The sequence below is a fragment of the Candoia aspera genome, chromosome 1 (genome assembly GCF_035149785.1).
Source record: "Candoia aspera isolate rCanAsp1 chromosome 1, rCanAsp1.hap2, whole genome shotgun sequence".
NCBI lineage: Eukaryota > Metazoa > Chordata > Lepidosauria > Squamata > Boidae > Candoia > Candoia aspera.
This window is the reverse complement of record NC_086153.1, coordinates 304,445,807-304,471,864: the sequence shown is the minus strand read 5'-3', so window position 1 is coordinate 304,471,864 and position 26,058 is coordinate 304,445,807. Positions and strand designations below refer to the sequence as shown.

Here is a 26,058-nt window from a genome sequence, read left to right as displayed (position 1 = left end):
CCGAATTTTTGACACACCGAGCCCAAAAGGTTTGCTGTCACTGGTTTAAAAGGACATCTACCTATTTGTTTTGTTTATAGGCAGAAGAATCAAAGTATTTCAAAAATACAATAATCTTTATTGCAAAGATTAAAATTCCATTGTTTTCCTATTCTCTAAATGTTCCTTTGCATCAGTATGTATATGTGTTGGGGGGGGGTGCATGGGCACTAGACCTAATAAAAGGCCCCCCTGCAGACTAGGAAATGCTGTTAGAATGTTGTTTTTTTATCTGTCTAACCCCTTTTTGTAAAATTTGGATTTATTTTATTAGGAGCGTCAGACTAAATGGGTCCAGTTATGCCTCCCAGTAAGAAGCCAGAGGGCTCGGGAATTACCATTTCCAGTGGACTGAGCCAGTGTTACACAGATGGTGACCTGTCAAAGACTCTACAGGATGAGGAGGACTTAGATTTTTCTTTGCCTACCCTTCGATTGGAGAAAGGTCCTATAGAAGATGAAGAACTTACCAATTTGAACTGGTTGCATGAGAGTAAGAACTTGCTGAAAAGTTTTGGGGACTCAGTCTTAAGAAGTGTTAGCCCAGTTCAAGACCTCGATGATGATACCCCTCCATCTCCTGCTCATGCTGACATGCCCTATGATGCCAAGCAGAACCCTAACTGTAAGCCACCCTATTCATTTAGCTGCCTCATATTTATGGCCATTGAGGACTCTCCAAACAAGCGGCTTCCTGTGAAGGATATATACAACTGGATTTTGGAACACTTCCCTTATTTTGCAAATGCTCCTACTGGATGGAAAAACTCTGTGAGGCATAATCTGTCATTGAATAAATGTTTTAAGAAAGTGGACAAAGACAGAAGTCAGGTGAGGCTGGAATAATGTCTGTGAAATCCATTTAGTCTTCTAATCTTTATTACTCCTTTGGGGTGTTTTTTTTTTTTGGTTCTAGTTAAAATGGATCAAGCAATCCTGCATCTCCTCTTCCCTCTCTCCCAGTATTACTTCATGTGTTCAGAGAAATAGCATTTGCTCTCAAGTGGTTCATTCATAAAACATTGAAATTTTTGTCTAGACAGCTGTAAGATACTGTTATTTGTATAAATATGTAGTGTGCTTTTTAAAATTCCATCTTAGCCTATATCTCAATACCAATATAGGCTGTTATGTTTTGCTGATGATTTTGAGACATACCAGGCGCACGTGGTCACACAGAATGTGTTGAATACTATGCTTGGCTTTATATACTTATGTGGAATTTTTTGCTTCTCTTCTGAATTAATTGAATGTGGCTCAAGGAGACAGATTTCCAAATTCTGACAGATTCCTTATGTCTAGAGTTGCATGCATAGACTCTTGCAGTTTTCTGTTTATTACTAGATAGTTTTTTATATATAATATTTTATTTATAACCATCTGCTGTTACATTTTTTTTTGGTTGTTTCCATGCAAGAAGCTGGTGAGGTCTTTATCTTAAGTTCAGTAAAATTCCCAGTTTGACCCATGGAAAAAATTTGGAATCAGAGAATATGATCTTGGCTTGGGTTTCTGCTTGCTTGAGTTCAGATAAAGAATTTGAATTGGGGAGAAAAGAAAGTCATTTGCAAAAAAGTCAGATTCGGAAAAAAGAAAAACATTGTGTATATAAATAGCGTAGAATATACTGCATCCAGATCTTCCATTCAGGATTGCAGATCTTCTTAACTTTACAAAAGGTGCTTCCATGTAGTTAGTCTTTCAGGTCAGTATTAACTTCCGTCAATGGCAGCAGCTCTGCAGGCTTAAGCACCTGCTGCCTAATTGTTTGCACTAAAGATGCCAAGAGTTGAATGTCGGACCATCTTTATACCAAGCTTGTGCTCTGTGACTGGAAAATTGTCTCTTGCCATAGCTTTAGTTGTTGAATTATATCATCCAGCCTTTTGTTGAACCTCTGTTACGATCTAAATCTTCTTGTAGTTCCTGAGACAAAACAGTATTTCTGTTAGATGGGTCTCTTGTTGGTAAAATATGGAAGCTGAGATTAGCAGGAGGTGATTTGAGGAATGTTTGTATCTTGTATAGCTGTGTTAGAAAGCAACATGTGCATGGTATTTGTGTAATACACATGGTGTTACTATGATTGATGCCTCTTTTCTATCAAACCTAATACATTTTGGACTTTTTCTTTGTGTGATACACAGCTGTTAAAAGTATTAAACTTCATAGAACTAAGATAAAAAACACTTGAATTGAAGCAGTTTTTGATTTTAAAAAGTTATATATTTATGTTTTTCCAAGTTTTCTTTCTCCAAAATGCTAGTAAATGTAAATAACGTATGAGTTATTTGGTAACCCCTGTTTCAGGGGTATTTGGTATTCAACAAGCTGAAATAAATGTTGTAGATTATTTTGTGCATTCTTTGGTGCTGGATTCTTTTGGGTGTGTGTGTGTATATATATATATCAGGAGAAAGTAATAATGCAAGTATAACACATTATTTTTCAGATGTTTCCCTTCAACCATTCTGCTGTTGCCTTTCTGTTCTCGTCTCCCACTTTCCTTCTGTATCATGCAACCAGACAGTCTTTCTTTTATTTCTGTAGTGTTAACATCTCTTCCAGCTGTTTGTAGTCTCCTACTGAGTCTGATAAAGGTCTTTAAAATGTGATATTAAGTTTTAACTAGAGCAGGATGTATTGACTTAAAGTGATTCAGTCATGTTAGGAAAAAAAATAAAGAATAACTTTAAATCAAGTTTCTAGTTTGCACTTTCAATATTTCTTTTAAAAGATGCATCACAGTTGTTAGCTCTACTTTGAGTATTTACATCTAAATAAAAAGACATGCTCTGGATATGTTCATATGATACACTGAAGCACACTGAACCAAAAACTAATCAACCATATTTAGCCTAATATCTAAAACAGGCCAAATTCATGTGATCTGTATTTCAGTGTGTTGTCAAATCTTAGAAAACTGAATCGAGTAAACCATGGCTAGGTTAACCATGTGTAAAAATATATTGTACAAACATATCCTCTATGTTACAAAAACATACAACACATTCCACATACATACAGTGTTATCTAGGGCATGAGACTGTTACGTTTCTCCAGGGGAATTGGGATGGTTGGACTACAAGTCCTGTGATTCTCAGCCAGCATTGTCTATGTTAAATGGGATATGAGTTTGAGGATTTGTAGTTAAACTCAAATGTGGGGTACTGGCTTGGGAACATTATTTTACATTCATGTTATGCCAGTAAAGAATGTATTCATTTTTAGGCCAAGCATCTAGATTTTCTTTCCTGATGCTATTAGTTAAAACACAGCTAAGATGTTAATAATCCCTGGTCATAATTTGAAGACTGAACAAATTACAGAGCTCAGCTAATTAGCATTCATAAAATAAGAAAGCATGGCCTCAGTGACATATGCATTGATATGTTTTGGATCAGAGCTTGGAACCTAATGCATTGCCAGTCCATTTCTCCTTTTTACCAAGCCTTGAAAAATACTTTTCAATTCTTGGAAAAAAATATTGCAGGATCTCTTGTATTTAATATGTAAGTTTACAAATCTGATAATTTTAACTGCAGTATTGTTTTCTTATGAAAATATCAAAATTCTATTGAGGTTGGCTCATGGACTCCATTTGAAGAGATGATTAGGCATTGCTTTACTATATTTGTCTACAACTATGCTTGATCATGTTTGCTTAAGTCTGCAGATGATAGGCAGAATAGAAATATTGTAAATAAATTGATTTTATATTAGTTCAAAACCATGTTTTGAAAATGTATAATATGGAATACCATACTGTATTTGAATAATTCCATTATGAGTTCTAATTTCCATGATACTATGGATGTAAGGTGTTATACAACCTTATCTTGTGCATTTATGTTGCTCTTTGAATATATTGTTAGTGATTGTGTGAAACATGGTGATTGAGGAAAAAATAAAAATATAAGTCTGAGTAACAATTCTATGATATCTTTGCCTTCCTTATGAGTAAAGTTTACATTACATAGAAGCAACAGGTACCACTGTATCTAACTGGAAGCTTTCAATTCTTTCTTTCTATCTATCTGAATTATATATAACTCAGTTCCAGTGTTTTTTTTTACATTGGGTTTTCCTTATTTCTTTATATACTTCTTGACTTTTATTAATATGTGGTAGCGCTAGAATGGTTAAAAATATTTTTATCCAAAGTTGTTATATCCCTAGTTGGTTTTATTTTTGTTGCAAAGTGTAATTGTATTTTAAAAAGTGATTTATCTTTATTCAGAATTTGAGCCATGTAATTCCTAAAATAGCTTATAATTTGATTTCAGCATGTCGGATGATTTTTTGAACATGGAGCTCAAAACTTTTCCAAAATAACAAAAAGAAGTGAAATTTAGCCAGGACTAAGTTATACACAACAAAATCTCTTTAGTGTTTGGAATAATGTTTTTCCTCTTTTCTTTTTCTCTCTTAAGCTTTTTATTCTTTTGGCCGTTCAGAGTCAGTTTTGTTCAGCTGAAACTTTTCAGCAATTTAATGTTCTGTTGAAATTCATTAGAACTTTGTCACGCACGTGGCTGCATTTTCTGTTTCACAGAGGAAGCAAATTGAGGTGCACAGCAATTAAATGGAAAATGAATGCTCGTTTAATTTAGACCTCTCTTTATAAATTGTCTTATTATACTAAGTGTGTGTGTGTGTGTGTGCACTTTGGTGGCTGTAAAGCATTTGGGATGCTACAAGAGCTGGTGCAGTGAGGAATTTCTGGAGCAAACTGGAAAATTGTTTTCATGAACCTTGATTTTCAGAGCATCAAGGTTGTTTCTGCTTGCCACGTTCCTGTTATTCTTACACATGTGTTCTGGGGAGTTTAGGGGTACTTTCCAATAGAACAGAGGTTGGAGGCAAGCTACAGTAGAAAGGGGGGATTCCTAGAAATCAAGAGCATCCCCATTTATTTATCCTTTTTCAATCCTGTTGTTTGATTGGAATGTCTAAAGGAAGTCTAAGAACATTGGTTTGCCCTTTTGATATTTTTGAGTGCAGCGTGTTATATTAGATGTAAGTTTTAGTTACACAGGGATAGTAGGAAGACTGTTAAGTAAGCATGCTAGGAGAGCTGTTAAATTGAATTTGGATTCAGTCCCCAGTTAAACAGCAAGAAGAAAATCTCACAGAACCCATCTGGAAGGGAAGAATAGATTGGATCACAAATAGCAAAAGTTACAAAAGGAAGGTAGGTGGATGGATAGGTATATGACTAAGGTTGGTCGGCTGTGAGTTAAGCCACAGAGGGTACTTTTGAGATGAAACCACTGTTCGATGGCTGTAGTCGCACGCGTTTCTGATAGCAACTTTCCATTCTTTCACGTAGCTATGGCTGTTTGGAGTGTTGCTTACTCCTCTCACTCCAATGGGGTCCAAACATAAATACAAGCATTCATTTTAGATATATCGTACGATTTCATAACTGGTAGTCTCTTGCCAATAAACAGGTTTGGTGTAATTGTGAATAACAATATTTTTGGTTTCATATTGGACAGGTTCATTTAATGAGCAGTGTAGCTCTAAATTCTTTCAGTGTTCCTGTCTGAAAGTTGGCCTTTATCTGTAGTTTTTATTACTGTCCAAAAGAAGGATGCTCAGCAAATGACATACTTCCAAAATTACACTTTAAAATCCTGTCAGCTCTGGGAATTTGTGGACATCTCTAAACTGATCTTGATTTTTACAGCTTTTTTTTCTGCTATGGACATTATTTTAGCTTTTATGATAACATGTAAAATGTTTTGCTTCTTGGGTTTGGAATATTTTTGTTTTTGTTATTTTTTAGATTCAGTGGTAGAACACAATTTTTAAACTGTTTGTTGAATAAAGCAACATTGGTTAGAGGTATACACTGTGCTAAGTCACACAACATGCCAGATCAAAACCTAAAACTGCATAATCGCTTGGTGCATTATAAGACTCCAACTAATTTCATGCAAAATCTTTCACTGAGTTTAAAACCTGTATTCAGGTGTTGGGAGGCTTTTCTTTCCAGCGTAGTATCTGTAGCTTCCCCTAGCTTAATGCCTATATTTTTAGGACTAAAGTTTCCACTGTAATGGGAGTCACAGAATTATTTATTTGGAAGACATAGTTGGTAAATGTTTAAGCTACAAGATTTTAAAGGATCCCCTGTATTTAAAAGCTCATTTTAAAATATGTGGTGTTTATTTAAAGAACTTTTACTCTACTCTTCAGTTAAAAAAATACATGAATTACAGAGACCAATAGCATGACAGTCCTAGTCCTCAAAAATAAACTTAAAAAGACACTGTTTGAGAGCAAGATTGGGAGTGGATGGTAGAATGAAGAAAATTGAAGCTCAAGCAGTAATTCCTAATATTAAAACATAAGTGGAGCCCATCCAGATCAGATCAAAGGCTTATCCACTCCAGCACTCTCTTCCCATGTGACAGTATATGAGCTGGGATAGGGACAATTCAGGTAGCATTATGAAAAGCTGCCATTAGATAACAGTTCTGAATGGCGAAGCTCTCTTTAATTACCAGTGAAATTGCCCAGCTTCTCCTTTTTAACTACGCTATCTGGTGGAATCACTTTCCTTAAAATAGTGCATGGGAATTACTGTGTTTTCCAAGCAAAGTGCCTTATGCTATGAGCTCTATTATGGCTATTACTAGCCTGAAAAAATTGACCAGTCTCCTGGGCCTAGCAAAGAGAAACAAAAACAACTGCATTTTCATGCTAAGCATGGAGAAGGGATTATCCCATTTGGTATCTATCTACAGAAAAGGGGTACAGTATTTCTTCTTGCCTGGCTAGCCTGCTGTATGCTTAGATGCAATTTCTGGTTGCCTGTGGCTACCAGTCTAGTACTGGTATACAAGGCCATGGGGAATACTCACTGAACTTGTAAACTGTAGCATGGATATAGAGTTGTAAGATTGTTTTTAACAACATCTTTGAGATCAGAAATATGAATCACAAAAGTTGCTTAAGCATCTGGTGTGTTGGGTGCTGTGTTGTTGTGGAGGATAACAAACACGGCAAAGATACAAGCAATGGAGTAAATAGGTGCTGAAACTTTTAGGAGTATACACTGTGGCTAAGATACAACTGAGCATTCTTGATGTGTGTTTGAAAAATCCTAGCCTAAAACTGCCAAGGTGTGGGTGCTATCATTCATATAATAATATGAGCATACATGTTTGGCCCAATCGCTTGTAACCTCAAGAATGAAAGCATGGTAAACTGGATATGAGGGACTGATTTTAGAGTATCAGTTGGGCAAAAGATATTGTGCCTCCTTTCCTTCAGTATTCTTCATATTTAGAACAGGTTTTGAGTGGTTTTGTGATATTAAGTTGGAAATCGTGCTTATTCTGTTTCACTGCTGCATTATGGCTACAGCTCCCAGAATTTCCAGGCAGCATGATTCGTCCTGGTTGGGAATTGTTGGAGTTGAAATTTGCAGTACTTCAAGGGGGCACCAGCTTGGGAGACGCGGATGGACCGTATTGCCCTATATTGCTATTTCATATGGCAATCTAATGTTTAAGACTTACAGCTAAGTGTTCCATTTTAAAATATCCATATATAGATATGGATATTTTTGGTCCTCACTTACCAATTGTAACGGACCAGGAGCTCTGTTGCTAAGCAATGCGGTCGTAAGGCACAATGTCACATGACTGCAGCAGCATATGATGGCAGTTCCAGCAGTTCCAGTTGATGTTGTTAGGTGAATCCCATGCAGTTGCAGTGTCCTGCAGTCATGTGATCACCATTTGCAGCCTCCTGCCAGCTTCCCCATTGACTTGTCAGAAGCTGACAGTGAAGGTCACAAATGGCGATCATGTGACTGTGGGATGCTGTGATGTCATAATTGCGAGCTGGTCATCAAGCACCCAAATTATGATCACGTGACTGCAGGGATGCTGCGACAGCTGCACCTACGAGGATCTATCATAAGTACCTCTCTTTCAGTGCTATCATAACTTCAAACAATCACTGAACAAATGGACGTCGAACAAGGACTACCTGTATATGCTTTTAGGCTTTGCTGTTAGCAATTCACTATTCCCATATTGTAATTCAGTCTCATCCTACAAATATGGATTTTTATGTAGTCAATCCTATCCTTGAACAGGAGAAGGGTAGTAGTACACTAGGATGACACCCAGGTTTACAGAAGCCCAAAATAAATACAACATTCTTAAAACACACATGCATATACACTATGAGAAAGAAAATGAAAATCAAGGAAGTGAAATTGAGAATCCTGAAGGAAGATGTTTGGCTGGAACACTGTATAAAAGGGCTACTTTTACTCAACTTTTATCTATAAATTGTTATCTCTGTATGCACAGACAAGTGTACTCATGTCAGCTTTTTTCCCCCTCACTTTTTCAGAATGTGAAGATAAATGCAATTGAGATATGGATGCTTTCTTATATGTGTAATTTTTGCAGCCTCAGGTCTTTGATAGTGGTGAGAGAAGAATGCTTGAAATGTTAACAAATGCAGATGGCAGAAAAGATAATTGGAGACAACTTTTTATTTGTGTTTGGTTAAGAATATTTAGGTTGATCATTTAATTCCCAGATCTTGCTGATAGAGTGTAACTTCCAAAATTATACTTCTTACAAAGCTATGTCAACTTACAGAAAGGACATTTGTGTGCTTACAATTTGAATGGATGATTTGGTTCTGTAACTAGGTCTTGCAAGCATGTTTTTTTCTGTGAGTGAACCCATCACAGTGTGAGGTCTTTCTTGCACTCCCAGTCATAGGAGAGGTTAGTTTGAACAGGGTCTTTTGTCTATAGAACAACCCTGCCATGCTTTTGGGGAGAAATATGTACTGTATTCCTTAATTTCCTAAGCCTTATTGGCATACTGAGGTTGGTCTTCACTCCATTCTTTGTCTCCAGTGGAAGGGAATTAAGTACTCTAGCTCTTGAACTGGCATAAGTTCTTTTTATGTTTTCGGGATGATTGGAATAACACAACTCTAGAATGCTAGCGATCCTCCACTGCATATAACACACCTTTGATTGTACTCAATGTACTCTGTTTTCAGTGAGCATATTCAGCAACAGCCAGTTTTTGATGGAGCATAGGACTGCTCCTTTAATGATTGTCTTTTTTTGTTGCTAGACTGGTTTTATCTCTTTATGGGTAAATTTTATGCTACTTTTTAAAATATATATATTTTATTCTTTTATTTCTTGTGAAGCTGCCCCCAGAACATGTTATTGGGTGACTTGGGTAAGTAAGTACATTTATTTTTAAGTGTTTTATACTGATCTGTTTTAAATGCTCATATATAACAGTCTAATTCTAAATCCAATAGTTAAGCAGCACTTAAAATTAATAGAAGCTGTTTCTATATAGTAAGGATTTAAACGTCTCATAAATTTTTGTAAGAATTTATATCCTGTCTTTGTTTTTTGTTTTCCCCATAGAGTAAATGTGAAGCAGCTCATGGAGTCATACAGTAGATAAAAATACATCCTTACCAAATTTCAAAACATAAAATATCCTCAAATAATAATTGTGATAGCTATTGCTATGGATCTAACATGAAATAAAATACAGCGAGAGAACAAACTAATGTTTTGCCAGATATGTGAAAGAGTCAAGAAGTGTGATACATTTTGTCCTTTATTTTCCTAAATCCCATTGTTTTCAAAGGAGCTTCTAGGGAAATCATGCTGTGATCCTAAGAACAATATTGCCTGCTAACATTTTCTTCTGTTTTATGGAATAGACTAGGAGCTAGCAAACATTGCATAGTCACTGTAAAAAAGACTGTTAAATACTGGGATTTCTCTAGAAGGCAGAGCTTCTCTCCCTGATGTTGGTTAGATGATGTTAGATTTTATGCTATGTTCACTGAATATTTATTGTAAAACTTCTTCAAAGAGCATCTTCAAGTTTTCTCCATTTGGTGAAGTATACTACTGACAGTTCTATACTAACAAGGCATATGTTAAATTTGTTTTAGATAGAAGTGGGGCATGGATGGGATGGCTACTGAAAAAACATTAGTGACATTATAAAGATCTTTGTCGGTAAAATCAGCTTGTAAGTACAAGCCTGAAGTCTCAATGGTAGCATTGTAAGTGTGACATAGGATGCTTTTTTCTTCTTATTTCTCTTCTTACTAGTAGAATTTCGTATCCATTTGCTTTGTTTCCATAATTTGAATGCACTAGTATGTGATCCATTTAGTACAATCCTTTTAGCTCATGGTTTTCCTAGCTTTACTACCATCTGGTCCTTGGCTATAGAGAGGAATTCTTTTTGTATATGTGACTGTGTAGCAAGGAGTATGCAGTTGATATGGAAAGTAAGCAGTTGCCTTAGCAACAGAGTTACTGATGTGGCAGTTCCTCTGCTTGCAGGCAAAGGATCTTGTTAGTTCAAATGCATTATGCCGGTCTGCTGTAACATGGTTGTGACGACTAGTGCTGTTGCAGGTAAGAAGTCTGCAAGGATCTTGGTTGCAGACCTTATTTTCAGGGAAGAGCACCAGGCAGAAGGGTTTTCCTAGCAGACCTTTGGATAGGAAGGATTTGTCTGCCAACCATACAACTTGGGTGAATTTGTATAAAATTTGAACTAAGTTCATAACAAGCATGTTTCTTCTCAGCCCTTTGCTTCATAGATGGGAGTCTTTCTGAGTCTGCCAACCATATATTTATAGTGCCATTTCTGGCTGCCTCCATCTTCCTCCCAACTGTTCTTCCGATGACTTCTCTGGGCTTTGAGGAGTCTTTGCCTCTCAGAGGGCATTCTCTACTCTGCTTCTCTATGATGTCTGGGAGGTGTAAGCTACTGAGAAGTGGGGAAATTCCCTGCTAAATGCTATAGAATTCCAGATCAAAGGGAAATTAAAGCCCACAGCTAGAGCTATTAAACTTTTAAAGGAGAAAGAGTTGAATTAAAAACATAATGTTGAGATCACTTCTTTTTTTTTTTTTGCAAGGATAGGTTTTCACAAAAGTATTTGAAACCTCAGATATTGCAGCATCTCAGCAAAAGCTGATGAACCTGTTAACTTGACAGTATGTTTTGCTTTTGGATTAATCTCTGAGTTCTTTCTCCTTAATTCGTTTTTGTTTTGGTGGAGACAATTTTTTATGATTGGGTGTGTTGTGGAATTTGCATACCATAAGTAGGATCACAGGATCTGAAAGGAAGGACATAAAAAAATCTAGTTCTCATGATTGCCAAACTGTTCTGTCACCTCAACATAGAAAGGCAATTGCATAAGCTCATTTTTGGGAAGTAAGTTTGTCCTTATTTTGTTCATAAGCTACAGTAGTATAATTTCCATATATTTTTTAAAAATTAAGCAAGTCCATTGCCCCAGTATCAAGCTCTAAAAAAGGGCAGCTTCTTATTATATAGATGTTATGTACAGCTATTGAGTTGATCTGAAAAGCAGACCCAGCACCTGCGGGAAACCGCTAGGAAGGAAAAAATAATTACAGCTATTGAGGTGTTCGTTTTAACATGTGAAGTTCTAGGGCTCCATGTGGCCTCCAAATGGTATTTTGTGGACCCTACAGCCACATCTGATTACAGTTGTTTTGAAAATCAGTGGCATTATAAAGGAGTAAGTCTATGAAAACTGTAAAATGAATTGTATAAAATAGTTTTTAAAAAAGAAAACACTGACCTCCTCCCCTAAACCCTGACGAAAACCTTGCCCACCAAGGCTTTTGTGCCCCTTCCAATGTTGAGTGCAGTCCCTGGCCGTCAAATAGTTGTGCTTCTCCACCTTCCAACTGAATGATCCTTAAGGTGAATCACGAGGGACTGTTGTTATTCATGTCCCATAAAACTGACATACATAGGCATGCTGCACAATCAGTTCTGTAGCTGGCACATGGCTTGGAAATTGGCTTTCCTCCTTTTCTGCAATCTCAGAGCATGCTGTTATTAACGGGAAGCAAAAATGTACAGCTCCTCAGTGGCCATAATCCCCTGACTAGTGGAAAAGGCTAGTGATGGTGAGCCTATGACGTGCTTGTCAAAGGCCACATGCCATGACGCTTTGGGTGGCACACCAGCATTCAGCAACACCCGACAACAACTATTCTCCCTGTTTGAGTTACCAACGACACAGAACGAACAAAAGGCACTGCAACCCCCCCCCCCACCTCTCCCCTCCCACCTCTGCCCTTTTGGTCGCTCCAAATTGGATTGTTGTTGTTTTTAAAAAAATAAATGAATATGTAAATAATTGTTTCTCTTTTGTTTGTGGGGGGGAGTGACATGCCAGCGGAGTCAAGTTAGGCATTTTCCTAATTTATGACATGCCAAGCCCAAAAGGGTCGCCATCACTGCTATAGAGCATTCCTCTTCCACTTTGGAACTCCAGGATAACTGCAGTATTACCTGTGCTGTGCATTTCTACTTCACCAAGTATTCACATATGGTAATTCCAAATTCACTGAAACATGACTTATAAGGTTGATGGGGTTGCTTCTTACTGCAGATATGCCCCAAAGCTGACAAGAAGAGCTAACCATTAATGTAAGATCTGAGAACCTGTACTAGTCACTCTGTATTGCTACAATTTTTCTTTGTAATACAGGTTCATCACATGGATCTGCATTGGCCTTGGTGGTGATACAGAGATAAAACCACAGATAATGGTGGCACACTTAGGGGCTGTCTATGCACTGAAGAGAGCCAGTTTGGTGTAGTAGTTAAGGCATCAGGCTAGAAACCAGGAGTCTGTGAGTTCTGATCCTGCTTAGGCACAAAGCCAACTGGGTGACCTTGGGCCAGTCACTCTGTCTCAGCCCTAGGAAGGAGGCAATGGCAAACCACTTCTGAAAAACCTTGCCAAGAAAACTGCAGGGACTTGTCCAGGCAGTCTCCGAGAATCGGATATGATTGAATGAATTAAATCAACTCATTCAGTGCATTTTTTAAAATGTAAAATGACTTGCTGTGTTCAACAGCAACAACAGGCTTCCTTCTAAGACAATTTGCCTATGACTGCTTATGACCTGATGCGGCTGTAGCAGGTTGCTTGCATGCTTGTTAGTTGTGAATGTAATTGCAAGAAGTTAGTTTTCCCTACTTAGATGCCCTCCAATCTTTGGGAGTTATAGCTCCAATATGGTTGAAGAGCACCAGATCAGGGAGGCTTAGATATACTGTGGTAGTTCTTAATCTTAATTATATAGGAATCCACAGCTAGTTTAGCTCATATTCCAAACATTTTTCTCTTCTTTCTCAGATCTGGGTCTTCACGTCTGATGGAAAGCATAGCAGAAAGGATTGTTACTGTGTAATGGAAACTGTATAATCGCTGTATAATTCCTATAGATAGAAGGAACATATTTTAAATTTCATAGAAACAAAGCAGGGAACGATAAGGATGTCATGTATTTATTTTGGAACAGGTATGTAGAAAATTAAGGAATACCTATAAAAAGTAGCCGTTATTCTATAGCTATTTTCAGGTATCCAGAACATGAATAGCTTTCTAGAATCTTCCACTAAGCAATAAATATTAGATTGCATTATACAATTTAAATTAATTCGATTTCCTTTCACAGGGCATAGAATGCGATGTAAGATCTCTGTTGACTCTACAGCCAAGATGATCAATACGTGGTTCTTTCAGGTTGCTGTTTTTTCATGAAATATTCCTAAATTGATCTAACTGAAGAAAGACCTTGCAGAAGGTACAAAGCAAAATGAATTTATTCAGAACTTGCCTAAGTTTATTAAATCAGTTCTAGAATGTGTGCAAAACAGGTGCTTTTATCTTCAGAAGGGTCACTTAAGGTACATAAGAGAATTAAGTTTCACAGGAGTGTAGAATATCCCTCTTATTGTCTGTTACTTCCTTTGTCTGTGGAGAGAGGGAAAGCACACTTAAACTTCAATTAAAACTAAGCATTTTATGAAGTGGAACAATACTTGGAATATTTTATGTCTCAGCCTTAAAGCAGGATGAAGCTTCAGTGTCTGTAATAAAAACAAAAGAAAAACTCAGCAGTCCTGTTCTGACTAATTTTGGCTTTCCACTCCAGGCAATATTTTTACACACCATACTCATTTTTTGCTATTTTCATGCCTTTCTCAGGTTTGTGTGGGTGTGTGCCACTAAAAATAGATTCTTCTTTCCAACTGAAAGTAGTAAGTGTGAATCTTTAAATATATTATCCAAAGTCAAAAGCTGAATGGTTTTTATCATTCTACTTTTTTATTGCTCAACTGCCATCATAGCTTCTTTAAAAAGAGGCTGTTTTTTGCAAAAAGACAAAAAGGTATTCTGTGAAAATAGCTAATTTTTTCTTTAGTTCAAATATATACCTGCCTTGCGAGGGTGTGATTGTGATATTAATTTTTGGGGTGTGAGATTTCATGTTGTGTAGTTTAAAAGTTGATACTTTGCTGGAAAATGCCAAGCAACTATATTTCTTTAATTTAATTTTGAATTTACTTTTGTGTAATTCATTTGTCAAGCAGTAAACCCAGCTGTGTGTAGACAATAATAGCAATAGCTGTGATTGTTGTATTGTTTACCTGTAAAACAGTTTTGCAAGAAAAATAATGACAGCTGACACAAAAGACTATGTAATGGTAATCTTGATCTGGCATTCTTAGAGAAGGGAACATAATTCTCTGTATATATCATCTACCAGATTTCAATAAGTCTGTTGAATTATTTTCCTTGGAATGTTGTTGTTGGAAGGGATGTATTTTCTTCCTAGTTGAAAGTAAAAAACTATGGAACTAAATTGCACATTGTTTTTTAATTTACTAATTGATGGGTATGTATTTATTAGTGAGATTTATTCACTGCCTGAATCCTAAGGAACTCCAGGTGGCTTACAGAACTTGCAAAATAAAACACTACAGAAATCAATATGATAATTACTTTTTAAAAATCCAAAATTTAATTTTCCTACAATCAATGAGCTAAAATTTGTTTGGCGTGGTGACACTGCTTATAATTAATCTCCAAAAGTGTTTGAGAAGAGCCAGGTTCATCTACTTCTGGAAGGCCATAAGGGTGGGGGCCATCCTTGCTTCAGGGGGCAATCTAGTCCAAAAGAGAGGAGCTGTTACAGTGTTAGCTGCAGTTCTTTTTAGAGAGTTACATAAGGGAGCAGTTAATTTTTTTCATTAATTTGTGGTTGTGATATTGCATGCAATGTTAGCTGTTTTAGAATTTTATCCCTAAGTTAGCTTCATCAGGTCTTTTTATCTCATTTAAATTTTATTTAGTTCTCTTTGAAACTAAAACTAGTGCAAGTGCAATTGATGCTAGATGAGTCCCCTGCCTATATTTGTAAAGTGTTACTGCTTGTCATGCATATTTAAAAGACATGCACGCTGACCCACAATTATACAACAATTTATTTCTATTAATAATTGTTTTACCTTTTGGAAAAGTTGATACGAACTGTATACCTTCAGTTTGGTAGGGATGGGTTTGATTTTAAGTGGGCAAACACCATACTATCAGTACTAAACTTCATCCTCTTTAAATATGGACATGTAATTTAGGATGATAGAACAGAATAATATGGGTTGCAATTGTGATGTTTCCACTTTGAGTTGCAGGATTATAGGAAACTGAGTTTTGAGCTAGTTTGGTCTAGTGGTTAATGCTCCAGGCTAGAAACCAGGAGACTGTGAGTTCTAGTCCCACCTCAGGCATGAAAGCCGGCTGTGTGACCTTGGGCCAGTCATTCTCTCAGCCCAACCCCCTCACAGGGTGGTTGTGAGGAAAATAGGAGGAGGAAGGAGTATCAGGTATGTTTGCTGCCTTGAGTTATTTATAAAAAATAATAAAGGCGGGATAAAAAAATCTTTAAAAAAAGCTGTCCTACTGTATACTCTTAGGGTATTTGTCTAGTTCAATACTATCCGTGGTGATTGAGAACAGTAGTTGTTAAGTCTCAGAGAAAGTTCTTTCCCATTAGCAAACTCTTTATTCTTTTTCAAGAGTATAAACTGTTTCCTCATTTTAGAAGGCAGTTCGTAACTCTCAAACCCTCTGTTCTTTAAAAAGGATTATGTATCCAGAATATATAAGGCAACTAAAATTAAATTTCTTATCAAGGCACCTTTGAAGAAAATCTCTTCTCATTTTTTGTTTGCCAGATTGTGCCCACACTCTTTATTTTTGGTTTTTAATCTTTTGAAATGGAGGTGCCATGTGCCAGGGACTGAACCTGCAGCCCTTTACTTGTTAAGCACATTCTGTGGCATTTAGCGATGGGTGTTAGTCAATGCATCCTGGCTATTTGTCTGCCAAGCTATTATATGAAATGTAGATGTGGATTTGTGAAATCTTTCCCTTTGTTCTCTAACAGAAAGGTTAAAAAAAATGGTTGTCATTGTACTGTATCCCTAACTAGCAAATGACCTTTAGAGGACATGGAGGAACAGTTGGATGGTCTATCACTCAGTAAGGCCTGTGAGCTTTTCCCGATACTCTAGCTATCACAGCTTTTCTTTGAATCTCTTTCTTCTGGGGTCAGATGCAGAAAGCTGGCATTGTAGGGATTTGATTTTGCTCCAAGAATTTTAGTTGCAACCTTTCTTCTTAGGCTTATAACATAAAGGGGCATGGTATCACTGCCCATTAGTGCTCACTAGTGTATCTCTAGCCCTGGGTGCTATTTTTCAACCAGACATCTAAAATTCAGTGGTAAAACTACATTTCGCCTGCTTCAGAAAAACAGGTCTCCTATTGCTTGTCAGTTTAGACACCTTGCTCCTGGCTACAAAGGAAATTTTGCCTCCAGCTACTGATATTTAAGCAGTATGTTTGTCTTCAAGCTATAGTTGAGTGCTTAATTTTAGGCTTATTTATAAGAAGAACCAATTTCAGTCTGGGCGTCAGAAATCCCAAAGTGTATTTTTTAATGTCAGATATTTATTTCCCATTTTTCCTGCAAGGAGATCAAAGCTAGCTACATGAACTCTTTGTCACTTCTGCTTAGTAGTTCTTAGAGTTTGGCTGGCACAAGGGCCATCTAAGTCAGGTCCCTGGTTGGGTGGGGATTTAAACCTGAGTCTCCCTAGCCATAGCTACACTGTAATCGCAGCAGCTCATTGGCTTCTCTTGAAAGAACTATGTAAGACAATATGAATCTTAGTTTCTGTTTTCAAATAAGCTAGGAGTTCCTGTGCCTGTGCGGTGTGGCAGCCTGTGGGAATAAAAGTATGCAAGCATTTTGAATGTTAATTCCTGCTCTAGGTCCCCAAACAGCGTGTGAACCAAGTTATAGTCATTTGAATGTTTCTTCTTTCTAAATGTTTTACTTGGTACTAATACTCAACTTTTAAAAAATGTCCTGTTAGCCTTAAACAGATTGCATCAAGGAGAGAAAAAAAAAAAAAAAGGAATATGGCGATTTCATAGCCTTATGTCTCAAATATTACTTGAAATATATGCATTATAGAATTCAGATAACCCATCCCAGATAACCAAATATTGTAAGTGGGCCTCAGCCATCTCCATGGGACTTGCTTCATGGCCAGAATCCAACTTGGAGTGAATCTGAATGACCTTATGCAACAGATGTCTACCATATATCTCACAGTGGCCCTGCAAGTGAACCTCCAGCTCAGCATCAGTGAGCACTAATGGGCAGTGATACCATGCTCCTTTATGCTATAAGCCTAAGAAGAGAGGTTGCAAGTAAAATTCCTGGAGCAAAATCAAGGGTCCAGGTCATTTTAAAGAGGGCAGCTGGATGACTATCTATGGATGCAGTAAGGGTGGAGAAATATTGATGTTTTACTGCCCATTACCACTCTGAGATAGGCCTTAATAGTGGCTGTGGCTCATGCTTGATCAGGTTCACCCCATTTTTCCCTCCATTCTAGGCCTTCCTCAGTTCCTTAGTAAACCAAGGGGAACCATGAGGGGAGAGAGGTGTGTTCTTATCCAAGGCCCCATCTGCTCTCTTATTCCATGTGGTGCTGGGCCATGCACTAAATCTTCAGTTTCCTCTGAAACCCAGTAGGGTCCATCAGGTGCCTGTGATGGACCAATCAAATAGGTCCTGTCTCCCTGTGGCAGGGAGTAGCACCAGATCATTCCAAGGCAAACATAAAGTGATGTAACCATGATAGACAAGTGAAGGTAATCTTTCCCAAATCCAGAACACATTGCAGCTGTCCTGACAAGAAAACTAAATCCGGTGTGTGACCACAGTTGTGTCTTGGGTCTTCAGTGATCTAGAGCAGGTCCATAGCTGTCGAGATGATCATGAATTCCTGAGCTACCTCAGATTTCATCCCCAGAGAAGGCAGGTTGAACTCCCCCAAGACTATAAGCCTGGGTTACTCTACCTCTAATCCAGCCAAAAAATCAAGGAGCTCTGGCAGGGAAGTTGCTATATAGCAGGGAGGCTGGTACAGTAGCAGCAAACCCAACTGAGCCTTAGAGCCCAACTTTACAAACAGGTCCTCACATCCAATTATCTTTGAAGCAGCACCTCTGAATGGCACCAGAGTATTGCAGATGACCATCTTTCACCTTAATATGGAACCATTTTGAAATAATTTTTCTGATAGCATGGAGCAAGGATGATCAATGCATGCTCCTCTGGATATTGTTAGATTGTAGCTCCACCAACCCTCACTGTTGACCATATTGGCTGGATATAATGGGAGCTGGATTTCAGCAACAGTAACTTGCAGTGAACTGATCCAAGAGGTTTGCATGCATGTTGACATCCCTACTGGAATTTTGCTATGAGGCTCTACCTGACATGATGCAGTGTGAGAAATGCTGTATTGGCATTGCCTAGGAAACCCTGGTTCACATTTTGAGAAATTTCTGGAAAGTTGATGCTGGTGTTGGAATTTGCAGTAGAGTTGGGTTCCTTGTTCACAGCCTGGGGTCTTTTGTATTGCACAATGGCAAAGGAAATTACACCATATGATCTCTTCTAACATTGGAGTATAAAGGCTAGAATTTGGGATTATTACTGGCATGCTACACGCTACTCTGCTGGCAGATTTTCTTGCATAGGAGGTGCAGCTCGGCCCATATTTATTTGTTTGTTTGTTTTTCAAATTTATATAGCCACCCATCTCTCAAACAAGCAACTATATGGGTAGGTCTCATTTCTGTTTCCATACAATGGCATATGCAGCTGTAGGCAATCTCTCCTTTGCCTGACCATTCCCCCCACCCCCCAAGAGAGGGGAGAGATTGGAAAGAAAGAAATTTCAAGAGAGTAAGCTGTTAGCTCTTCTACACATCAAGAGCAATGCAATTTTTCCAGTAGTGGGAAAGGGTCAGGCAAAGGAGAGATTGACTATAGAAATTGCTTGCTTCCCCCGCCCTTCGCAGAGAGGAATGATTGAAGAGAAAGAGATTTCAAGAGAGTACTGTAAACTGTTTGCATAGCATGCCTACACTCTCAGCCCTGGGCTGCTGGCGTGATTGTAGAAGAGCAAACAGGTTACTCTCTTGAAATCTCTCTCTCTCTCCAATCTCCCCCCTCTGCGGGGGGTGGGGAGAAAAAAAAAACAATTTCCATAAACAATCCCTCCTTTGCCTGATCCTTTCCCCTGCCTTCCCTCTCCAAGCAGAGATATTGGAGTGGGATTTCAAGAGAGTAAGCTGTTTGCTCTTCTACACATTGAAAGCAATGTGATCATGCCAGCAGCAGGTTGCAAGAGAGTAACCTGTTTGAGTAGCATGCCTGCGGCTCCCAGCCCCAGGCTGCAGTGTGATCGCATTACTTTTGATGTGAACAAGACAATCAGCAGGCACTGGAGCATTCCAAAGGGCAGGGGAATGGTTAGGAGGTAAACAAAAGCCAAAGGTGTGAAACTGACTACTCTTGTCTCTTTACAGCTGTGGTCATGTGATTTCCCATTTAGCGACCACTTTGCTTAGTGGCAGAGTTGCTGGTCCCAGTTAGGGTTGTTAAGCAAGTCTGTGAAAGGTGAAAGGTCCCCTGTGCAAGCACCGAGTTATGTCTGACCCTCTGGGGGGACGCTGCTTTTGCAACGTGTTCGTGGCAAACTAGAGAGGGGTGGTTTGCCATTGCCTTCCCCAGTCATCACCTTCCCCAGCAAGCTGGTACTCACTTTACTGACCTTGGAAGGATGGAAGGCTGAGTCGACCTGAGCCGGCTACCTGAGAATCCAGCTTCCGCTGGGATCAAACTTGGGTTGTGGGGAGAGTTTTCAGCTGCAGTACTGCCGCCTACCACTCTGCACCACACAAGGCAAGTCTACCTGTATATTATTTTGATAAATATGTAATGGTACTTAAGAGCTGTGAACCCTTTTGAATTTTCAATATTTCTGCATAAATATGACCTAAAATGTGATCTATTCTCCACACAAATCCTAAAACTAAATAAAGAGAACCTGGTTAAACAAATGAGTCAAAAGCATTATACTTGTTCATTTATTTATTGAGGAAAATGATCCAAAGCTACATATTTGTCTGTGGCAAAAGTATATGAAACTCTAGGATTAGCAGTTCATTTGAAGCAGAAATTAGAGTAAGGTGTTTTAGTGGGATGATAATCAGGTATGATGATAATCAGGTGTCAAGCTGAATTCTGGATATTCAGTATCAATCTGATCTTCACAACACAGGGATGTGGAAGTGTGTCATGGCTCTAACAAATGAGATTTCTGAGGACCTCCAAAAAAATTTGTTGATGATCACCAGTCTGGAAAAGGTTACAAAACTATTTCCAAAGAGTTTGGACTCCGATCAGTCCATTGTCAGGGGGATCGCGTACAAACAGGCAATTCAACGCCACTGTTACCCTCACCAGGAGTGGATGACCAACCAAGACCGCACCAAGAGCAAAGTATGTACTATTTGGGGAGGTCTCCAAGAACTCCAGGGTAATGTCTAAGGAACTAACAGTCCCTCTTGCATTGGTGAATGTCAGTGCTCATGAGTCCACCTTCAGGAGAACACTGAAAGACAATGGTGTGCATAGCAGGGTTGCAAGGAGAAAGCCACTACTCTCCAAAAAGAACATTGCTGCCCATCTACAGTTTGCATAAGACTACATGGATAAGCCAGAAGGCTACTGGAAGAATGTTCTGTGGACAGATCAGACTTTTTGGCTTGAATGACAAGCATTATATTTGGCGGAAGGCAGACACTGCATTCCAGGATATGGTGGGCAGTATCATGGTTTGGGCCTGCTTTGGAGCAGAATGGCTTGTCATTATTAATGGAATTATGTGTTCTAAATTGTACCAGCAAATTCTACAGGAAAATGTCAGGGTATCTGTCCATGAACTAAAGCTCAAGAGAAAGTGGGTCAGGCAACAGAGCAATGACCCAAAACACACAAGTCGGATGACCAAAGAATGGTCAAAGCAGAAGAAAGTTTTGCAATGGTCCTGACTTTAACCCTATTGAAATGTTGTGGAAGGACCTGAAGCAGGCAGTTCATGTGAAGAAGCCCACCAGCGTTCCGGAGTTGAAGTTGTTCTGTAAGGAAGAATGGGCTCCAGTTCCTCCAAGCTGATGTGCAGGACTGATCAATAGTTATCGGAAACATTTAGTTGCTGTAATGCTGCCCAAGGGGGGACACTTGCTGAAAGCAAAGGTTCACATACTTTTGTCTCTCACACACACATGCAGCTTTGGATCATTCCTCTTTATAAATAAATGAATAAATATAATGTTTTTGTCTCATTTGTTTAATTGGGTTCTCTTTATCTAGGTTTAGGACTTGTGTGGAGAATTGATCACGTTTTAGGTCATATTTATGCAGAAATATTGAAAATTCAAAAGGGTTCACAAACTTGAGCACCACTGTATGATGTTTTAGATAGATTTTGTCTTAACTTAGAGTGAAGTACCACGCTGAGACAGTGAGTTGGTCTCTAGTGTTTGTTGAATGCTCTAGTAGATAGAAATCCTGCCAAACTGAAAGAGCGTGAGAAACCCACACAGATAAACCCAGAACTCAAGGCGGGTCTGCTCTGAGTTTCTTTGAAGGAAAGTTCAAAGCCTCTAAACTACGCATGCATTTTCTCCCCTGGATAGGGGCCCCCTCCTGCTCACCATCAGTATTCATGACAGATTTATTCTGACTATATTTTTATTTTACTACTGGCTAATTGCATTGCAAAATTCAGAGAGAAGTGAATTTCAAATGAAAACTATGTTTTGTTTCATGTATTCTTTTGAAAATGCAAAATTAGATTTGAATTTTGATTTGAAAATTAATTTTGCTTTCAAATATGCATTAAATAAATTTCTGCTTCTCCTACTCTTTGGAAAGTAAGTTCCATTGAACTCAGTGGAATTTTACTTTTGAATAAATAGGCATAGGATTATAGCCACTTCAGACCACATTGCTGTAATACAACAATGGTAGTACAGCTTTTGGCCTTGGTAAAAATAGGGTTGGCATAGCTAGTTGAGAAGTTTGTCTTTTCCTGTGAAGTACCCCTCATCAATGTCAGGACTTGTAACATCAAAGTTGTGGCTTTCTGGCAATAATCTGTGGTTGTTAATCAACAGAAACAGGCTGGCATATTGAGGTATAATGTCACAGATACAGGAAGAGAATAAGTTGCACTTATAACCTTGCCACTCCTATTGTTAAAAGCAGTAACTATGTAGGCCGACATCTGTAAGTCCTGGGACCCATTCATCATTGCTGAGTGATTTAAATCTGTCATGCTGAATTTGAAAGTAAGGTTTGACCAAAGAATGCATACTGGACTGTTCAGCCTTGAGCCCATATTAACAATGCTGAGGGATGAGTTAAATTAAAATTCAACTCAGCTCTCACCACTTTGGTGTTGACAGGACCAGCGCAAACATTAAAACTTGTTGGAAGCCACACTGAAGAGATTGAGAGCTGAAAAAGGGAATGGATCCCAAACCTGTGTTTGCCTTGCCACCCCAAAAGAGGTGTTATAACTCATTTGCTAGTTATTCACATCAGTGTTGTAGAGCCTGCCACATCACTCAGTCTTTATCCTTATTATCTTTATATAGAAGTGATGTTGGAATGATAACAACCACAGAAGCAACAAGCAACCCTCCACCCCCCCACCCCACCCAATCCACTGGATCTGGGAAGTGCATTGAAATGCTATGAAGCATTTCAAAATGCTGTGAAGCACTTCAAAGCCACCTGATTGGGTTTGCTACTTCGAAGCAGATCCCTGCTTTGGTTTGCAAATCCGTTTTGATGGGATGATTGAACTGAAGATTTGTTGAATGGAAGTATTACTTTGTATAGCTCTAGTCCAAAGCCACCTATGTAGTAAAAGCCTATCACACAGTCACAAATATTGTCAGATATTTAGTGCTGGGTTTTAGAAATCAACTCTGAAACAGAGGAAATTCCAGAATCCTACCACAGAAGCCATGGGCACAATATTCTTGGAAGTGTTCTGGACATCATCAAAATTTATTCTATTCTAGTTAGTGCAACCAATCACAAATTATTGGGAAAGTTTTTATCCTCAAGTGTTCACACAACTGTTACATATATTGTTCTCTTTCTACTTTTTTTCTATCACCATCCTCACTCATCTGTCTCAGTGTTACTTTGTGTTTGCCTTTACCAGCTTGACCAGTCAGTAATTGTTATTTGTCCCTGCAGACTAAGATCTTAAACAACTAAAACTTGGTATACTTAATCTTAGATTTATTCCTGTCTTTCAGATCTGTTTGTTTTATCTTTGCCCATCTCATTTTTCCAGGTTCTTATGAACCATCCTGATTCTTATGAACTGTAACCCTAGTAAGTAGATATCTATGGCAAGTGTTCATTTATTCTTCTCTGTACTTAAAAAAAAACTAATTAAAAAAGTCATTGAGTTTTGGGGTCCTTCATGAGAAGAGGAAGCTGTGTAACTGGGTTCCTATTCCTATGATTGAAATTTTATTGCTTGGCTCCTTCCAGACTGAGTACCTTGTGAGTTGGCTGATGAACACAGCTAACACACAGGTTACTATCTCACGGATAGAGGTAATTACACAAATGTTGATTAGTGTTGGAAGAAAATCCTCCAGTGTTTTTCGTAAGTTACAAAAGTATTTCCCAATCTCAGCCACTTTAAGATGTGAGGACTACGACATGCTGGCTGGGGAATTCTGGCTGGGGAATTCTGGGAGTTGAAGTCCACACATCTTAAAGTGGCTGAGGTTGAGAAACGCTGAGTTTGTACTGGGCCACTGTAAGAACTTTGTGGGATTTATATTACAAAAATTATCTAGTTTTTCTGAAATGTTATGTAATCTTTTCTAAAATATGTGAGGCATTATTGTCTATAAAGGATGGTCTGAAGGTCTGCAGAAATTTTACTGGGTACAAAGGCAATTGTTTATATTTTGCGGAATGTTAGAGTACAGTACATTGAAGCAGTAATGGACTGTACTGACAAATGTCAGTAAAATTTGTTTTTCTTTAAGGTTTCCTCAGCAGTTGTATTTGTCCAGTATTAGAAAACTGTCAGGTTACTTAATTTCTGAGTTCAAATGAATACATATTTTTATCAACGAAATGCTATGGCAGTTGCCCTATAATCATTATTTACAGAATACAAAGCACTGAACTCAATTGCTTGGGAAATAGATTCAAATGATTTTGGTGTGCCTTAGTTCCAATTAAATGTCTTCAAGACTGCAGTTGGAAGTAAGATAGACTAATTGTCAAGCCGTGCTGATACCTGGACAGAGGGACTACTTAAGGGTAAGTATTATAAAGGGTGCAGATTTACTGCCTTCAGAAGATTGTGGAGCCAAACTCTGATATCTTATTATGCTGGTACTGTAAGTTTGCCAAATAAAATTTTATAGCATTAGAAATTTATCTTAGTAATACTTTGAATTTAAAAAATTCAAAATACAAAGTCAAAGAATTGTTATAGTACTCTAATGCTTACTGGAAACATCTTCATATTGGTTGCAAGTGATCAGAAAGTCAGGTTTTTAAATTTTTTCAATTCTTATGTAGTGATCATGAATAATCAGTGATATGTACTAATATCCAGTAGCAAATAATTGCATCCTTTATGGGAGATATGCTAGTTTGTCTCAAAACTCCCCTATACTTCAGCTGTAAAGTATTCTAGAGTGGATGGGACTGAAGTTAGGAAGAGATAGCTAGAATGAAAACAAGTTGCTGGTTTTCCCTGTCTCTTTCAGCACAGGATAGAACTAGCATCAGAGAAGTTCATCACTGCACAGGTTCCTGGTTGTATGTTGCAGTCTCTTTCATGGGTGTCCACAGGGAGGGCAAATGAATATATGTATATCATGACATCATCATGCAAGTACATAAGTCATATCATTTGCATTAGCCATAATCATGCAAGTGACACAAATGACATAATTTCATCAGTTGTACAGTGTCATGATGCAGATGTCGATTTGATGTCATTGTGGTTTGTTCATTGTGGCTATGCTCTCTGAAACTCCTGGGCCACTGGAACTGGGTTGTTGATTCAGCAATGGTCTTACAGGTTTATTTATGTTTTGAATTCCTGCTTAATGGTGCTGTTTATTTTAGCAAATACTGATGTTTCCATGAATTGTAAACCATGTTTATGGATGAAGCTTAAATCCATGCTGTTGGTAAATCCATTATATTTATTTTGCATATCCTTTGGTTTAGTTAAAGAAAATCCAATATTTAAGCCAAGGTTCTTTTGCCAAAGTGTATTTCTAAGAGATTATTGCATGCTGAAGGTGCACTGAAAAGCTCAGTCCAACATTTCTTTAGGCATTGAAGAGTCTCTTTCAAGTTACATTATCTAGGAAGACTAATTTTATACAAAAAGAACATATTTATAAAGGTTGAAGTAAAACGTTCCCTTTTGGGGGAGGGGGGACTTTTTCATGAAGTTATTATTGGAAAAGCCTTTACAGTTTGTGCAGATACAGCCATAATTTAATGCTGACTTCTTACCTGTTAAGAACTCCCAACCCCTATCTGTTTGGTTTTGGGGACTTTATGTATACACATATATCAACAAGGTTGGTGTGTCTGTGTGTGTGTGTGCATATTTATTATAGCTGCAACTGAGTCAA

At 38.1% G+C, this 26,058-nt stretch overlaps 1 protein-coding gene across 3 annotated transcripts in view; it reads left to right on the top strand.

Moving 5' to 3' along the window:
* FOXN3 (forkhead box N3) overlaps positions 1-26,058 on the top strand; it is a 166,710-nt gene that overhangs the window by 5,594 nt on the left and 135,058 nt on the right. For all 3 annotated transcript variants that reach the window (XM_063290212.1, XM_063290211.1, XM_063290210.1), the window contains exon 2: positions 314-870. In XM_063290212.1, the coding sequence (XP_063146282.1) occupies positions 328-870 (543 nt within the window). In that variant the 5' untranslated portion in view covers positions 314-327. The remainder of the gene's footprint in view (positions 1-313; positions 871-26,058) is intronic.